Raw genomic sequence first — 15,984 nt, 5'->3', positions numbered from 1 at the left:
TACGCAGTGTGAAAATTACGAGATAGACTCATTTAAAAACACTATTGTCATCTAGTAAAGCTCTGATTCTAGTTCACTCTAGTTCAAAGCACGATGACTCGGATGCTGTACTGATGATACTACCAATACTACCAGGTACAACCAGCGAACTTCTCTGAACACGCTGCAAACACTGGTGCGTAAACATTGATGGCGGCTTTTAGCGCATCGCAAACTGTGCACGACCGTGTGGCTTTATGTTTGCTGGTGATTTCATTAGTTTCTGTGTTATGGGTTGAATCCACGTTTCTTTACACACGCGCCCACCACCAAGTGAACTGAGTTGGGCTCGAAGACATACGCATGTGAGGAAGGAGCTGCGCCCAATGTGATCAGCATCGGAGCAAATAGTTCGGCTGTTCTGTAAAAGAACCGTGCTTGAATATAAAAAAAAAATGTCGGATTTAGAGCACTTCAGGTCTGAGTGGCTGCACGAACTGAAAGGACATGTTACGCAAAGGTCAGCTGCGAATAAACGACACGCAGAAAGTGAACCTGCAGAAAGTGAAACCATCGAAGCACCTGATAACGAATATGGGCCACTTGTGACTTGCACGAACTTTGGCGACTTGGATGCGCACACCGCCAAACGAACCGAAAAACGGCGGCTGGTGAAGCTCGAGTCGAACACGAATAGTCAGGAGAACCCTCGAGCCTTCGACATCGCTGATCGCTTGCTGCAGGGCGAGATTCTGACAAATGGCGACCTGTTCCGCAAGCCCGGAGAGCTGTGTCCACCTGGGAGTAGCAAAACGGCAGTGGAATGTGCGGAAGTGCCTGCAGTGAAGGACTGCCCATCGTTGCTGGATATGTTCATCAGTGATTTGGTAAAACGAGTTTCCTCTGTTATGTGGGCCTGCGTCTACATGCCGAGAGTTGTTCAAGAATGTTTCACAGCGTACCGTACCTGTCCCGATGCCTTCAATACTAGCTCCTTAGTGGCGGCGTGCATTGTATTGACATCTAGAAAAGATATCATAGGAGAGGGAAAAGGAAGGAGCGTATTATCGGTACTATCAGCACTGTAGCTATGTATGATCCCTACCCTGGCAAATACAAAGCAATAAATCTGGCCTGGTGATGCTAGTAGCTTTCAATAAACTGTGGTGCATGCGCGAGGCGCGCAAGGCCACCTTTTTGTTGTCGGCATATTTGCTCTTTGAGATAATGTGATAACTTATGAGATAACGCGTTGTACTGTGGCCACAATAGGCTGCCCTGACAGAGGATATCTAGATTCGGCAAGGTCCTCGGAGGCGTTGCCAAATCACCCCCCTACCCGGTGGGTAAAATCAAGAGAGACTGATCAGTTGCAGTTGTGAAACGACACCAGCGAGGATTGCTGTACTGGATGGGAACAGTCTGTCTTGATTTTACCCAACCGGCCAAACCGCTTCCGCTCACTGATAGGCCAGCGTCACTGTTAATTATTGATTGTGACGCTGGCTAGTCAGTGAGCGGAAGCGGTTTGGCCGGTTAGGTAAAATCAAGACAGACTGCTCCCATCCAGTACAGCAATCCTCGCTGGTGTCGTTTCGCAACTGCAACTGATCAGTCTCTCTTGATTTTACCTAACCGGCCAAACCGCTTCCGCTCACTGACTGGCCAGCGTCACTGTTAATAATTGATAGTGACGCTGGCTAGTCAGTGAGCGGAAGCGGTTTGGGCGGTTGAGTAAAAATCTAAACAGACTGCTCCTATACAGTACACCAATCCTCGCTGGTGTTGTTTCGCAACTGCATCTGATCAGTCTGTCTTGATTTTACCCAGCCGGGTAGGGGGGTGATTTGGCGACGCCTCCGAGGACCTTGCCCTAGATTCTCTTGCGGGAACAGTCAGAGTGACGTAAATAGAATAGCAACAAACAGCAAAAATAAGCTTTTTTTTCCTCTGAGGTAATAGAAACTGACCGGAATTTGTTTGTTCTTTGCAGAATGAGATTGACCAGATTCCTTTCTTCGATGTTTGTCTTCCGCGTGAAGTGGCCATCAATATATTTAGGCATCTGGACATAATTGACCTCTGCAGATGTGCCCAGGTGAAACATATTTGTTAAAAAAGTATGTGTACATGTTTTGCATGCAACAGTAAACTACCATTCCAGACAAAAATTGGCACTTAAAATGAGAAGCCAGGAAAATTTTATGGATGGGAACAATGTAAAGCATGTGTTTAAAGTAGTAGCTGGCAAAAGCATCTAGCTGGGAAGACGTCTGTCAACTTAAGTTTCGGTTAGGTCACTGAGGGCAGCGAATCATGTTGCTTGTTCCTCTCTTGTGCCACTTTTGTTGGTGACACAATGTATGTTCCTTATGTTCACACTTTTGGGTGCCCCATTAGGTGGAAAATGCTTGAAGTAAAAACTGTCATCACAAAGAAAAAAGCTCTGCACTACAACAAAAAAATCACTTTGTCTTGCTTCTTACCTATAGCCACTGAATAGGGAAGTCAGGATTGTATTTTTTCAAATCCTGGACTTTCTCAAGATTTAATGGTACCAAATAGTCTCCGTAAATCTCCGTGAAATTCTCCGTAAATCTGCCAACCGTTTGGAAATTTCAGAGTAAGTTGTCTCTGCTTCGCCGTAATGTCTGTCACGAGCCAATTAGAGACGACTTGTTCCAGGATAATGAGCATCTGACAAATTCTTGGATTTCGGGGCGAGATCAGAAAAGAAACCATGAACACCCACGGTCAACCCAGGAATGATAGTTGGGGAGGCCTTTTTATGCTTTTGCTTATATACATCTGCAGAAGTTAGCATAGTCAAAGCTTGTGGTGGTGTACCTGTTGCTGTTAGGGCTGAGTTTTAATTCTGTCGTGAGTAGTAGTAACAGTTCAGAACATTTGTGTACGGTGCTGTCTAAATGCAATCATTCTCTCAAAAGGTCAGTCGCAGTTGGAAAAGTATAGCAGACGACGAGCTGCTGTGGCACCAACACTGCTGTCAGATGGGATATGCAGACGACATGGTAATAGCAGAAAGGTCTGGCTGGAAAGCCTACCTCAAGGAGCAAGTGCAGAGGGAGCAGGTTCTTCGTCATAACTGGAAGGTGTGTGTCTGTTACTTCTTATTCTAATAAATTATGAACATGCGTCATGGTTGAACCGGTGATCGAGACCTGTTCTGGGACCAAATTTTTCTATCCCCTTTGTTAAAATGTAGAATCGCGTGTTGCCACAAGTTGGGTACCAAAGGTGCTTTATTTTGTATCGCTCTTCTTTTGAGCTTTGCCAGCTTAAGGTAATGAAAACAGGAAGCAGCATCTACAGCAAAAGCAAGGCACTACTATGAAATACAACTGGAACAACACTTCTGCTTATGCTGTCTCATAGTGTGGTTTCAACCATGTAAAATCTATACAAAGCTCGTAGTTAACAAAAATTGACATGTGTCGCAGCAAGTAGGTGATGGCAAGTGCTGAAGATGTTTTCATACTACTAAGATGCTATAGGCAGAGCGTTACATGAAGCAAAATTATTTTTTAAGCTGTTAAGAGAATTCACTTGTCATAACTTGGGTTTATTTTCTTGGGGAAAACTTTTTTCTTTGCCATGATTCAAGCTTTTGGTGCATAAAGAATAGCGACAGAATTTTCGTATTTCAGAATCGGATTGGCCGACTCTATGAGCTTGAGTACTCGAGAGCTGGTGTGCTGTCAGCGGTTGACTCGTCAGAAGATCTGGTTGTCGCAGGGTATGTAACTGAAGTCATCAGCGCGGCACATGAAATTGTGAGCTGTTGAGGCGGTCATTTTGTATCAATGCAGTTTTCTTTTTTGTTTCGAAGAGGTGAGAATTGCACTATAACTTGTTGCAGGCCTGGTTGGTGTCATAAAATCCTTTGGATATTTCCTTCTGTGTACCGTTGAACTGTTGAACAAATTGAGCAAAGTAATTACACAGTTTGATAGAATATGTTGGCAGCTCAATCCAGCTCTGTTTTGGGCGACCAAATTTGTGAAATGAATTCTTTTGAAGGAAATCTTTGTGCGGATACAAACATAGCTAGTAGTAAATTATGCATTAGAAATGCGACTGCAGAATACTCGCCGCGGTGGCTTAGTGGCTAAGGCATTGTGCTGCTGAGCCCAGGGACATGAGTTCGATTCCCAGCTGCGGCGGTCGCTTATCTGATGGAGACAAAAAACGACAACGCCCATGTGTTTGAGATTTCAGCACACATTAAAGGTTTCCAGCTGATCAAAATTAATCCGGAGCCCTCAGCTATGGCGCGCCTCATCGCCTGTGTAGCGTCAGCACGTTAGACCTCATAACCGATCAATCAATCAGTTAGGAAGTTGTTTATTTGCTGAACAATGCTGAATGCCACATTGCTGAAAACCAGAATTTCTGAATGCAGTGCAAGCAGCGAGATGAAGCTTTTGAGCAGTAGTACTGCTTTTTGCTAAATAGTGTAAACAGCTTGTATGTTTCTTGCCTGCAGATACTCGAGTGGTGAAGTGCGTCTGTGGCAGCGAACTGGCTCTGGTGTGCAGTTGCGCACCATTGTCTTAGACCCGGCAATCTGCCTCAACAACTTCAACCATGTCACCTCTGTAGGCCTGTCCAAAAGCTGGGCTGTGATCGCATATGCGGAAGGTACTAACTTCATTAACTTATTGCATTTTATTAATGAAGGGTATACACATTTTTTTTTTTAATCTTCACCAGGAGTGAGGACAAAATTGAAAAAAAAAAAAAAATGCTTTTCTCTCCGGATGTCCTCAAAGGTAACTGTGTAGTAGATTGTGCTTAAAGGGGCCATGCAGACAAAACACAAGTTTGGTTCATTTGAAAGATTGTCTCGTTAGAATCGTATCGACACCACTTCTAACGTAAACTTCGCTGAAATAAGCTACATAATTAGGAAAAAAAGGAATGATCATACGACCCACTAGCTCATTGCCCGCAACAGAACCTATGATGTCATATGTGGCAGCTCTGTGATTGGCTGAGGTCGGCAAAAGCAGACGCAAATTAGGAGGGCTGCAAGCTTGCCAAACGAGCTATTTGAGCTTTCATTTAGGGCACATTCTTTTTGTAGCAGTAAGAATAGTGGGGTGAACAGTGGAAGTTAAAAGAGTACACATAAACGTAGAAGTACCAATGCGTACAGCTGTTGGTACTGCGCGCACTATGCTGTTTTAGCTGCACAGCACTGTGGTGCTTTGGCGTTGTCTCCTCAAGAGAAAATGGTAGCTGGTCCATGCTGGTTTATGGTTTAATTCCTAGCTAGAACCAGCTGGTCCCACCTGGGACCAGCTAGGACACCAGCTGGGAATTTGACCATAAACCGGCTGGGACCAGCTACCATTTTCTCTTGGGTCAGACGACACTGGCCGATTGATGTAAGCGACGGTTTCTTACGTGACCATATTTGTCAAGTGAACGCCATGTTTCACGAAATCATTATTTTCTACCTTAACAAAAACAAGCCAGGTGCAAATACGGTCAAAAACAAAGGCAGAAAACGGCCCGCTGCGGTATGGTGGTGCCATCTAGGTTGACTAACGGTGAACAAGCCTCCCCAGTACATACAACATCATTGCAGACGTCATGAATGCACACAATTTGGTGGGAGAATCAAAATTTTAATTTAAGTTGATTAGTTTGTCAGTGAATATAGCATCGTTTGCTTCTGAACCAGTGCTGGGGGCACCACAAAACACGAAATCTTTCGATTAAAACAAACACATTTTTGTCTGCATGGCCCCTTTAAATCCCTCAAAGCAAGTGTACAGCACTGGAAGTGTCTGTAGTTTCGTCAGCACTGCAGTGATTAAAAGAGAGTGTGAAGTCATTCTTGGAAAACAAATTCGGAAATGTTTAGAGAACTGCAATGCAGCATTTGAGCTACACTGATTGTGCATGCCTTGTTAAGCAGAAATGAATTGTGGTTGAGTCTCTCCTATGGAGTAACCAAATGAGGGTTAAAAAATGGTGCTGTAAATAGTAGTTTTGATCATTATTGTTGCACAATTAGTTCTGTTAACCTTTTTTGTGTTAAGTACACGACAAATCATGTAATTTCTCATGCTCAAATCCAACAACAAGGCATAATGACTGTGCTGTGCTGCGCAGTACTATGTTGTACCTTCTGTGGTCATTAATTTAATGCTCTTTTTGGTGTCTTGCAGGTGAAGTCTGCGTAGCAGATGTCAGCGAGCACTCACCATTAGCGGACGTATGTCGTCAGACAATCGTGCTACCAGGCCCAGCCAAGGTGACGGCGTCGAAGCAGGACAACCATTTCGCAGCCTTTGGAGGAACACACATTGTCCTTGTGGACCCTGTAGGACAACCGCAGTCAGTTCGGCTATCCACCAAGGTGAGTACATCGCACGTAGTCTCTTACTTGGTAAAATTGAGGCAGTTTATGGCGCTCAAGATTTTCGGGAAGGGGGGGCTTTGAGAGGGGTTTATTTCAGTTTCAAAAGAGATGGCTTTATGTATCAAAGGTGCGGGAAGAATGAATAAGAAGACTGTGGACTTTTAACCGCCTCTCCGTAGCAGGTGTGCATCACTAGAGGGTGCTGCCCTGACCTTTCTTCTGCAATGCATCTGTGGGAATTGAAGAACACTGCAGTACTGCACAACATATTTTTTACGTTTGCGTTAGAGGCTCATGGGACTCACCATAATTTTGTTGTGTTTCATTCAAGTGAACATGGAAGTGTGATGTTTTTCGACTGGAATTGCTACTATGCAGTGGTGCAGAACCCTGAGTAACAGTAGTCTTCATCTGTAAAACTTGATGCAACACTGTTGCTCTGGTGCACCTCAGGCTTATAGGGTGTGAGGAAAAAAATTGGGCCCTTCAGAAGTAGAAGAAATGAGCCAGAATATTTTATTAATGCTCGAGCATCACTGACATTTTACTTCGCTGAGTTGGTGGAAAACGCAGGGTCCCAAGAACTGTGTAACCACACACAGTGGTTGAATGGCTGGAAGCTCTCATAAAAATTGTGTGTGGTGGGTGATTCAGTAGATGGTGCACTGTACAGGGTGTTGCGACGATAATTGGAACACCTTAAAAATTTTTCCTGTGCAAACCGCCGCCCGGTTCGCGCTCAAACTTGCCATGAAGGTCGCATTTTGTGGTCTATTTTGTTTGATACCGGGAACAATGATGGTACTTACCTGTGTATTCTGAAAATAAATAAAAACGAATGGGAAAGTGGTGGCTGATTTGGACGTGCGAGCCAGCGCAAGTTGATGTTGGAATGACGGAACCACCTGGGGTATGCAGAGCGAAAGGCATGTTTGGTATTCACGGTAGGAAGGAGCCAAATGGTGCAGCAGACGATCAGAAAATGCACCTAGGAATGAGCTAGCAGACGATCAGAAAACCCGGTTTTCAGGCTCGCGCATCCAAATCAGCCGCCATTTTCCCATAGGCAAAAATAAGTTTTATTTATTTTCAGGATAAACAGGTAAGTACCATGGTTGTTCCCGGTGTCAAACAAAATAGACCACAAAATGCGACCTTCGTGTGAAGTTTGAGCGCGAACAGAGCGTCGGTTCGCTCAGGAAAAATTTTTAAGGTGTTCCAATTATCGTCGCAACACCCTGTATGTGCTTAGCCACTGTGCCTCGTGGGCGACTTGCTACGTGGCATCATGATTTAACAGCGCAGGGAACGAAATGAGGAGCAGAAAGACATGGGACGAGCGCTGACTAACAACTGAATTTTTATTAGGACTGGGAGTTTTATTGGCTGAGAGTTTATTTTTGTTGCTACGTGGCGCAAGCTCGCCTAAAATGGCTTAATTGTACATGAAGCATAGAAATGTTGCAGCAACAATGAAGGCAGCATTCAAGATCATCATCTGTGTCCACACCATCTCATGCGCAGCTGAAACTTGGTCACATGTGGTAGTTCAGCGCTGGATAACTCATGTAAAAAGGTCGCAGTATGGCCAGTTTGTCGTCTTGTATGTTTGACAGCATATACACTCTGCAGCCAAGAACTCAGCAGCACAAAATTAATCGACACAACTAACCATCGTAAAATCGTGACAGAACTCAGCAAGAGGTTATCAAGTGCTGTTCACTGATTATTAAAAAGAAAGTTTAGGCGCCCTAGTAGTTTTTTGTTTTAATCTAGACGAATGCCTGCTGAACCATAAGCCCCCTGCGCCATAAATTAACTGAACCATTAAACTATGCAGCTGCCTGGTGTTATAGTTAGCACAAGCTTTACCAAATGGCTAAAAATTGTTTCCCCAGCTAGGAGTTGCTTCACTCCCAGGAACTACTGTAAATTAGCAGAGCAATATCTTGTCAATGTCTTAGAGGCTGTCATCAAGTTTGAGTGGGCTGTATACGTGCAGAAGTGTGCTAGCATCATTATTAATGGAATTGGGTGTGTTTCCTCTTTGTTGAATACCTCACAGAGAGTTTTCACCTGAAACATTGATTGTTATGAGACCACTGAGCAATTCTGCGTGTGCATGAAAATTTTGGTGATTTTGTGAAAACATCAGCCATTCTTTGACTACATGAGAAACTGATTTTGCTAGTTCATTTACGATATTTTTTACATTCTGAATTATTTTTTGTTTTCATCATTCTCATGTTATTGTTGATGCAATTAAATTTTTTTGTTTTATTTTTCTTCTACTTTCTTTATGAATAGCAGCAGTAGCCTTAGGTGCAGTTGCTGCGTGCAAGACTAAATTCTTGTCTGCGATCTTTTTGGTTGATTTTTTTGACAGGGGAGCACTTGTTACTGCATCACTTGCAAATGCTGTATCAAAGTCATTGAATATTCTCCCAGTTCTATTGGTGAACAAATCTGACCTAACGTGCTGTCAGGCTATCAGGAGAAAGATCCAGACAAGCTGACTTGAATAAAAAATGCTCCCGGTGTAACTGGCGAGTGAAAAAAAGTTGCAATCGAAATTGAAAATTTCAGGTCTCCCATGTGGCGCTGATTCCAAACGGGCATGAACGACAGCAGCCGCCCGTTGTATCAGCAGCAGAAGACGCAGTGCGCCTGCACGCAGGAGAGCGGTTCGAAGCAGATGGTGTCTCGATGCATCACCTGATTGGTGCGACCGTCACCTGCCTGGATGCGTCCCCTGCTGTCATTGCCCTTGGTGTCACGGACAGGTCCGCTGTCAATGTCTTCCAGGTGTGTGGTTTGGACCTGCCATACCATGGCTATCGAACTGGCCCCCATTTAATTTCTTCATCATTCAAACATGAAGTGTGCGCAGATGAAGGGTAAGGTTGGGGGCTGTTGACAGGGGGAGTAAATGACAATATACTGCGCTGAATTCACATTAAAAATTGTAGCATACCTATGCAGTTACACGCAGGTGTTGCGAGCCTGTGCCACTGCCTTTAAGTAATGGGCCGACTCTCCTGTACGCAAACTTTTTATCTGTGTGGATAGACAGCAACTTGCGCATTGACAAATTGCTTGTCGGGGAGAGCAGCATGGTTTGATGGCTGCAGTGATGGATGCTGCACCACTTGTTCCAAGATAAAAATAGTGCTCCATGCTACGCCAAATGGCCATTTTTGTAAAAAAAATTCCACCATTTGCGACAACGTGGAGCTTGAACAAGCCAAGAGAAAGTAAGTATGCCTTGAAACAAGCTTCGTGCAACACACTCGCACACCTCTGCCTGGCAAGCCAATGAAGAGCAATGTAAAGGCACCATTATGCTAAAAACTATATACTATAGGCGAAATCTTCGCAAAATACTACCACTGCTGGTGCAATTTATACGTGTCTACGTTGCTTACAGCACAGATTTAAACCTAACCACAAGTACATAAAAAAAAGTTACGACATTCTTTTAATTAAATATTCTTGTCAGATTGGTTTTTTACAAAAGTAAAGAAAAAGAAACCAGGGTTAAGGAAACACCATTGATGGAAGCTAGATAAAAGTGGAACGAAAACACAAAGTATAAAGATTGTACCTCGTGCTGTCACAGGATGCCAAACAGAGCAAAAACAAAGCATAAAATTGCATTTGGCTGGTTTGAAGTGCACGGACCTGGTCAGCTCTGGCCGGTCTCCAGATAAAAAAAAAAGAAAGAAAGGAAAAAGATGTGAATGTGAAAGAAAGATGCAGTCGGTGAAAATTTCCCACTAAAAAATTTCAGCCTCAAATTTTTTTTATTTCTGACGACTTCTATTCATTCAAACTTTAAAAGCGTTTCCCGGCTTTGACTCAACGTACAAAAGCTTTCTTTTTTGCATGAAGCTCCGTCAGTCTACACATAAAGTTTGCGAGAGAAAGTTTCGTGAACTGTGCCCAGGCAGCCTCAGCAAGTTCATATTTTGTGTGGCAGCCTATTATTGAAACACAGGGACAAGGCTTTTTGCAATCAAAGGGAGCTCTTGGGATTACAGCTGCTGCCACAGCAGAACAGCATTGCATACGATGGTATGAACGTGCTTATTGGAGGTACAGGAGCCAACAAAACTTTTCATTCAAACACAGAGTCGCATGCACAGCACACCCACCTTGGCCAACCACCTAGGACGACAAGCACAGAACTGAGGAAAACAATGCAATGACTGTGCTGCCAAACTGAGCACGTATGCGAAGCCGATGGATACAGATAGAAAGTGAGGGTCAAAATCAGTGCCAGCCAGGGTGGTGGCATCGCAGGGGAGACAGAGAGAGAATTAACGTTTAACGGTTAACGGTGATCGCCGAGCTGTCACTCGGTGGGGCGGGTTTGCCTCAGTCCAGGCACCCTTGAGCCTTGGCTGCAGCCTTGGGACGGGTGACCAGGAAGATCTGGTTAGCATGACGGGAGCTGGTCAGCAGGCCCTCCCACTTCTCGGGGGAAGGGATGGGATTCGGGGTGAGCGATGGGGTGCTTTGACAGGCCCACACCATGACGTAGGTAGTATTAAGAGAGGGGCAGAAGTGACAGGTGAGGGTGTATTGGGCAGGGGAGATAGCGTGGAGGATAGGTGCGGTGTAATAGGTGTTTGTTTGTAGGTGACATCGAATTATTGCTTCCCCCTGCAAGGTTGAGGCAATGTTAGGCGAAGGTTGCAATAATTGAGGAGGATGCCGTAGTAGCGTGATGGAACAGTGGGAGGTGGAGGAGGCTGGGAATTTCCCTGGGGGAATTTTCCTGAGGGAAATTCCCCGTGTGGAAGGGTGCGGGCAGCGGTGTGAGCTGTGTCATTTCCCTGAAGGGACGGGTGGCCAGGGGTCCAGACGATGTACGTAGAGGTCACAGAGGGGATTTATTGATGCGAGTGTGCGTAAGGTGGTAAGTGAGATGCATCCACATTGAATGTTACGGCAGGCTTGGTGGGAATGTAGTAATAATTGTGAGGTATTCGTAGGCAGTGGTAGCGGCGATGTCTATGGCAATTTCTTCAGCACTGGCTGTTGATGTGGAGTGAGTGTGAGGGAGGTTGGTGAAAAGTGTGCCTCCCGAGTTGACAACCGCCAGAGCATGAGCCTTGCGTGAGGGTAGAGGGCAGAATTGGTATAGTGAGTATAGGGGTGGAAGTGGAATTGGGGGAAAAAAATATTGAGCAAAGGCAGTTGTGGTGCACTGGCTTGGACGAGTGTTGGCAGGTTGCTATTTAGTAACCCGGCCATGTGTGCACTGTACCTTATTGGTTTTCTAGCCGTATGCAAATATATATATATATATATATATATATATATATATATATATAAAAGACATATTAGGTTTTTTACTGCCAGGCATGGATCACTCTCTAATTAAAGGATAAGCTCTGCTGTCAAAAAAGAATGTCAACTAAATTGCAGCGTCACAGTTAAGTTGGAAGGAAAAAGGAAATCACACTGTCTTAGAAGCCAGAGATGACCTTCGAAGTAGCTGGACCCGCTTCCATGCAGCTGCGTCATCTCAACTTGACAGAGCATAAGACAGCACAGCCCAACTTCAGAAAGAAGTATGTTTGGCCTCATATTTTTTAAGGCACTTCGCTGGGTTCGTTAGGATAGGGTCTAAGGAACTCGGTTCGACCTTTGATATCTAAGCTTTGGGGTTTTGTCTTTTCACTGCCGACGTGTCTATTTAGCTGCCTGTAATCTCACGGGAAGGTATTCATTGATTTATCCCAGTATGCTATGAGTGAGTTATGGATATGAATGTGTGGTGTTGCAATGTTTGCCTTGAAGGTTCCACTGTATGAAGCTGGGAACGGGCGGCTGCTGGGGACGCTGACAAGTCACACCAGCTCTGTTCTGTGCGTCAACATCTCCCAGTGTCCCGACCACCTGGTGCTTACTGGGAGCTGCGATAAGAAGTGCGCATTTGCTATGAACAGTTTTTCCGTCTTTTTTACTGCGGAGCTGGTTAGCAAATCATTGTTTTTTGTGTCCGCATTTAAAAATATCACGAAACAGCCGAGCGCACGTGAGTTACTGCCTAGCAGTTAAAAAACAAAGAAAAAGCAAAGCACTTCTGTGTGCATGTCTCTCGGCGACAGCCCAGTGTCTCCGTACAGCTTTGCTACCTTCCAAGTACAGCTGCCTTCAAGTCTTACACGTTAGTGTGAGCTTCCTTCATTTTTCTTTTTTCATTTAGTTAGGCTAAGTTAATTGTGAAAACCATGATCACGCTGCACAAGAATCATTAATTGGTCACCAGGAACGCATTTGCTGGTAGTTCATTAGCATAAATTTAATCCGTGCTGAAATAACCCCAGTGCAAGCCAACTCTAGTTGTGATAAACTAGCTGATACTACAACACTATGCAATGAATGCACCCATTGCAGCAGGACCGTGTTGGTATGCTCTCAGCTATTGAATCTTATAAGATGTTACGTCATGAAAGCTCGGTCCCACTCTGATCATTTTAGTTCAGTACAAGTTCACACGACATGCTTTCTCGGATCACATGTTTTCATTTCACAGTCCTCAGAAAAACACACCAGCAAGGTTATCGCATATTTTGTTCTCGCGACCTTGAGAGGAACAGTCAATCCAGAATTTCATTGTCTCTCTCATCCCCCTTTCCGATGCAGCGTGCGTATCTTTGACCTGCGGACACTTCAGTGCGAGGTTCGCATCAGTGCGCACGGCCTGGGCGTCAGCCAGGTGCAGATGGACGAGTACAGCTTGGTGACCGGAGGCCAAGATGGCCTCGTCTGTGTCTGGGATTTGCGCACAAAGGCCAAGCTGTGGGAGATGTTCTGCAGGTGTGACAAAAGTTTATTTTATTTTATTATTTATTTACAATACTGTAAGCCCTGTTGGGCTGCTACAAAGTGGGAACTATATCATACAATGACAATTCTAATTTAGCAACCCCCTCTCTTCCCTGTTGCCCCTCTCTCTCTCTCTCTCTCCCTCCTTTTCTATATCACACACGCACATACTGTGTGCCATCTATAAAGTTTCAAAAAAGAAAAGGTGGTTGGATCCTTTGGTGGCTATCCAGAATCGGGATTCACAGGATGGGTGTGTAATGTTGGGGCACGTCAGTGGATGATCCAGCTCAATGGAGCATCCGTATGTAGAGAGGGAAAAGCTAGCTGCCCAAAAGAAGCGAAGGCAACTTCCTCCCTGCCACTACATCACAGTAGTGGGCCAAGACAGAGCCAGAGCTAGATTGAGATGCTGCCAGACTGTGTCTTGTGTTCCTACTGTGTTCACACCAGGTGTATTACCAACCCACCCAACAAGCTATCCACATTGATTTTATCTGAAGCTCGTCGATTCCCCAGAATATACTCCTGAGTCCCTTACTGCTGATATCTGAGAAATAGGATCAATAAATGTGTTTTTATATTCAAAAATTGCACCGGCATCTGTCCTTGTCAGTAAGAAATCGTGTGTTTTAGATGGCTTGATGCAAAGTCCTTTTCACGAGCTGCATTCGTCAACTTCTGAAAGACAACGGTCGTAAACTTTATTTGAAATAGAGTTGTGTGTGGCCAGCTAGAGAAAAGAACGTCACGAGCGATGTACGTTGTTCTTAACCCTCAGCCGATCTTTCTCTTTGCAGGCACCCTGTGAAGCACTTGCGAGCCAACCCCACTACACTGATTACAGCCCATGTTCCCGACGTGCTTTTTCCTGAACCAGAAGATGGCAACATTGTTGTACACACCAGGTACGGCATCTTCCCTCACTAAGTGCTTTCATGTGACGGCTCTGGGCAGATACTCAAAACTGGGGCACCATTTAGTCTACATCTGCTGGAGTGAATTCAGATACAGGAGACATTTGAGTGTGGAAGGTCATATAGCCACTTTTATTTGTAGCATGTACTTTACTAAAAAAAAAAAGGAACTAGAACGTGTATTAAACTAATGTACTAAAAAAAGACAAACAGAAGAAAAGCTGCTTGTTATGGGCTAACATAACATACATCTGACATAACGTACGTCCACCTGCTAGCAAATTGAGTTGACGGAATTTTAAAAATTTATCAACAAATGCATGATTAGCGACATTTGTGCCTTTTACATGGCAAAGATTGAAGAAACGTTGAGCAAGGTTGGGAGTTTAAGGACAACGACAAAGAAACTTGTTATTTGCAGAGATAAGGTGTACTCATTCAGAGACGAAACTAATAACATAAAAATATGGGCAAAATTATGAAAGCGCAAAGGTTCTATGCAGATTAAAATTAGGCTAGGAAATGGTAGTGAAAGCTTAGGGAGTCAACAAGCAGAAAAACTGTGGACCAAAGTGCACTTTCTGCATCTCAGGTATCGTGAGAGAGTCAGTTGTCTGCTGTACAAACATGTTTGCCCTTGTAATTGCAGGAGCTTTCGTCACCTGCCTGTGCAATTTCTTTTTCCGAAATACATTTTCTGAATGCTATCAGTGCCTGTGTGAATTTCAAAATACAGGTAATGTTCAAACTTTCTGTAAACCCGTGGTACACTTTAACCTAACCTCGAGTCTAGGCGGTGAGAACCACAGCTTGCTGACTCACTGTCTGTTTTACTGGTGTCTCAGTGCTGTACCAGTGTTGTGCGTTACATTTGCTGCTTCCCCCCCCCCTTCTCTTGCTCCACTTTCTTCCCTTTCCACTGAAGACAAAGGGGATCTATTCGAATGTACGATTTCTCGGCTAACCAGCAGACTTCGGGGATTCCTTCAATATGCCTGTCCTCGTATGACGAGCCAGCAGGTTACAACTACAACGTTCGTCTGGCTGTACCTTACGATGATATTGTGGACATCTGAAAAATGTTGTTGCATCTGTTTGTTCCAACAACACAGCGAGCCTGTACATAGCTTCTAAATGCCATTATCTCCCTTCTCAAGATGGGAATTTGTAAATAAATTCATCATTTTTGCAAAGCATTTTTTTTTTTTGCTTCTTCCTGCTTTAGTAGACAAGAAAGGCCGGCACTTACATGCTGTAGTATGGTTGCGGTCCTGGCAAAAGTGTAGACTAAGTACTTATTGTTTGTTGTGTGTCGGGTTATAAGGGAATTTTCAGCGAGAGTCATGCATACTTATTGTGTAGAGGCATGCATTGAAGAACTTAAAGTTTATGTTTGCTCTTTAAGGGGGGACATGGCTCTTAAAACAATTTCTTTCAATTTTTAAGTCAACGTTGTGAAACTTGTCAGTTGGGTTCATTCTTTTTCCACTGATTTCAAATATGTTATTATTTTTTTGAGTCAGTCAATTAGTTCCCAAGATAACTAGAGGCAATTAGCCATTTTTGGATGAACAATAGACAACCCAGTGTTTATCATAAAACTGTGGTCTTCATATTTTCTAAAACTATGAATGAAATATAGGAAGCAGTTTTTTTGATGCACGGCTTGGACCTAATTTTACAGCTCATTAAACTTGGTGGATCCAGTGGCGAGGAACTATTTTGAACACCCATTTCAAACACCAAAGTATAACGAACTGTAAAATTAGTTCCGAGCAGTGTGTCATTTGCACTCATTTCTTGACTCAGGATTCAAAACCGATTGTGTGTTTTTGGACTTTGCTAAAGCTTTCA

General features: G+C 44.1%; 1 protein-coding gene across 1 annotated transcript; it reads left to right on the top strand.

The window, feature by feature from the left end:
• Positions 1–181: 181 nt before the first annotated feature.
• Positions 182–15,321, top strand: LOC144178772 (F-box/WD repeat-containing protein 8-like). The gene is made up of 11 exons (XM_077706880.1): positions 182–866; positions 1,973–2,077; positions 2,928–3,092; positions 3,648–3,736; positions 4,487–4,641; positions 6,180–6,370; positions 8,960–9,178; positions 12,182–12,309; positions 13,031–13,204; positions 14,014–14,121; positions 15,056–15,321. The coding sequence occupies exons 1-11, from the start codon at positions 435–437 to the stop codon at positions 15,204–15,206; spliced, it is 1,917 nt and encodes a 638-aa protein (XP_077563006.1). The 5' UTR covers positions 182–434; the 3' UTR covers positions 15,207–15,321.
• The last annotated feature ends 663 nt before the right edge of the window (positions 15,322–15,984 follow it).

The sequence above is a fragment of the Haemaphysalis longicornis genome, unplaced genomic scaffold (assembly GCF_048455015.1).
Source record: "Haemaphysalis longicornis isolate Haplotype H1 unplaced genomic scaffold, Haemaphysalis longicornis Haplotype H1 scaffold_4, whole genome shotgun sequence".
In the NCBI taxonomy this organism is placed as follows: domain Eukaryota; kingdom Metazoa; phylum Arthropoda; class Arachnida; order Ixodida; family Ixodidae; genus Haemaphysalis; species Haemaphysalis longicornis.
This window is presented reverse-complemented; position numbering and strand designations above follow the sequence as displayed.

Excerpts from the sequence above, each read along its gene's own strand:
- LOC144178772 (XM_077706880.1), top strand. The coding sequence starts at position 435 with ATGTCGGATTTAGAGCACTTCAGGTCTGAGTGGCTGCACGAACTGAAA. Across the intron at positions 3,737-4,486 it reads GAAGATCTGGTTGTCGCAGG|ATACTCGAGTGGTGAAGTGC; the intron begins GTATGTAACTGA and ends TCTTGCCTGCAG. Across the intron at positions 9,179-12,181 it reads CCGCTGTCAATGTCTTCCAG|GTTCCACTGTATGAAGCTGG; the intron begins GTGTGTGGTTTG and ends TTTGCCTTGAAG.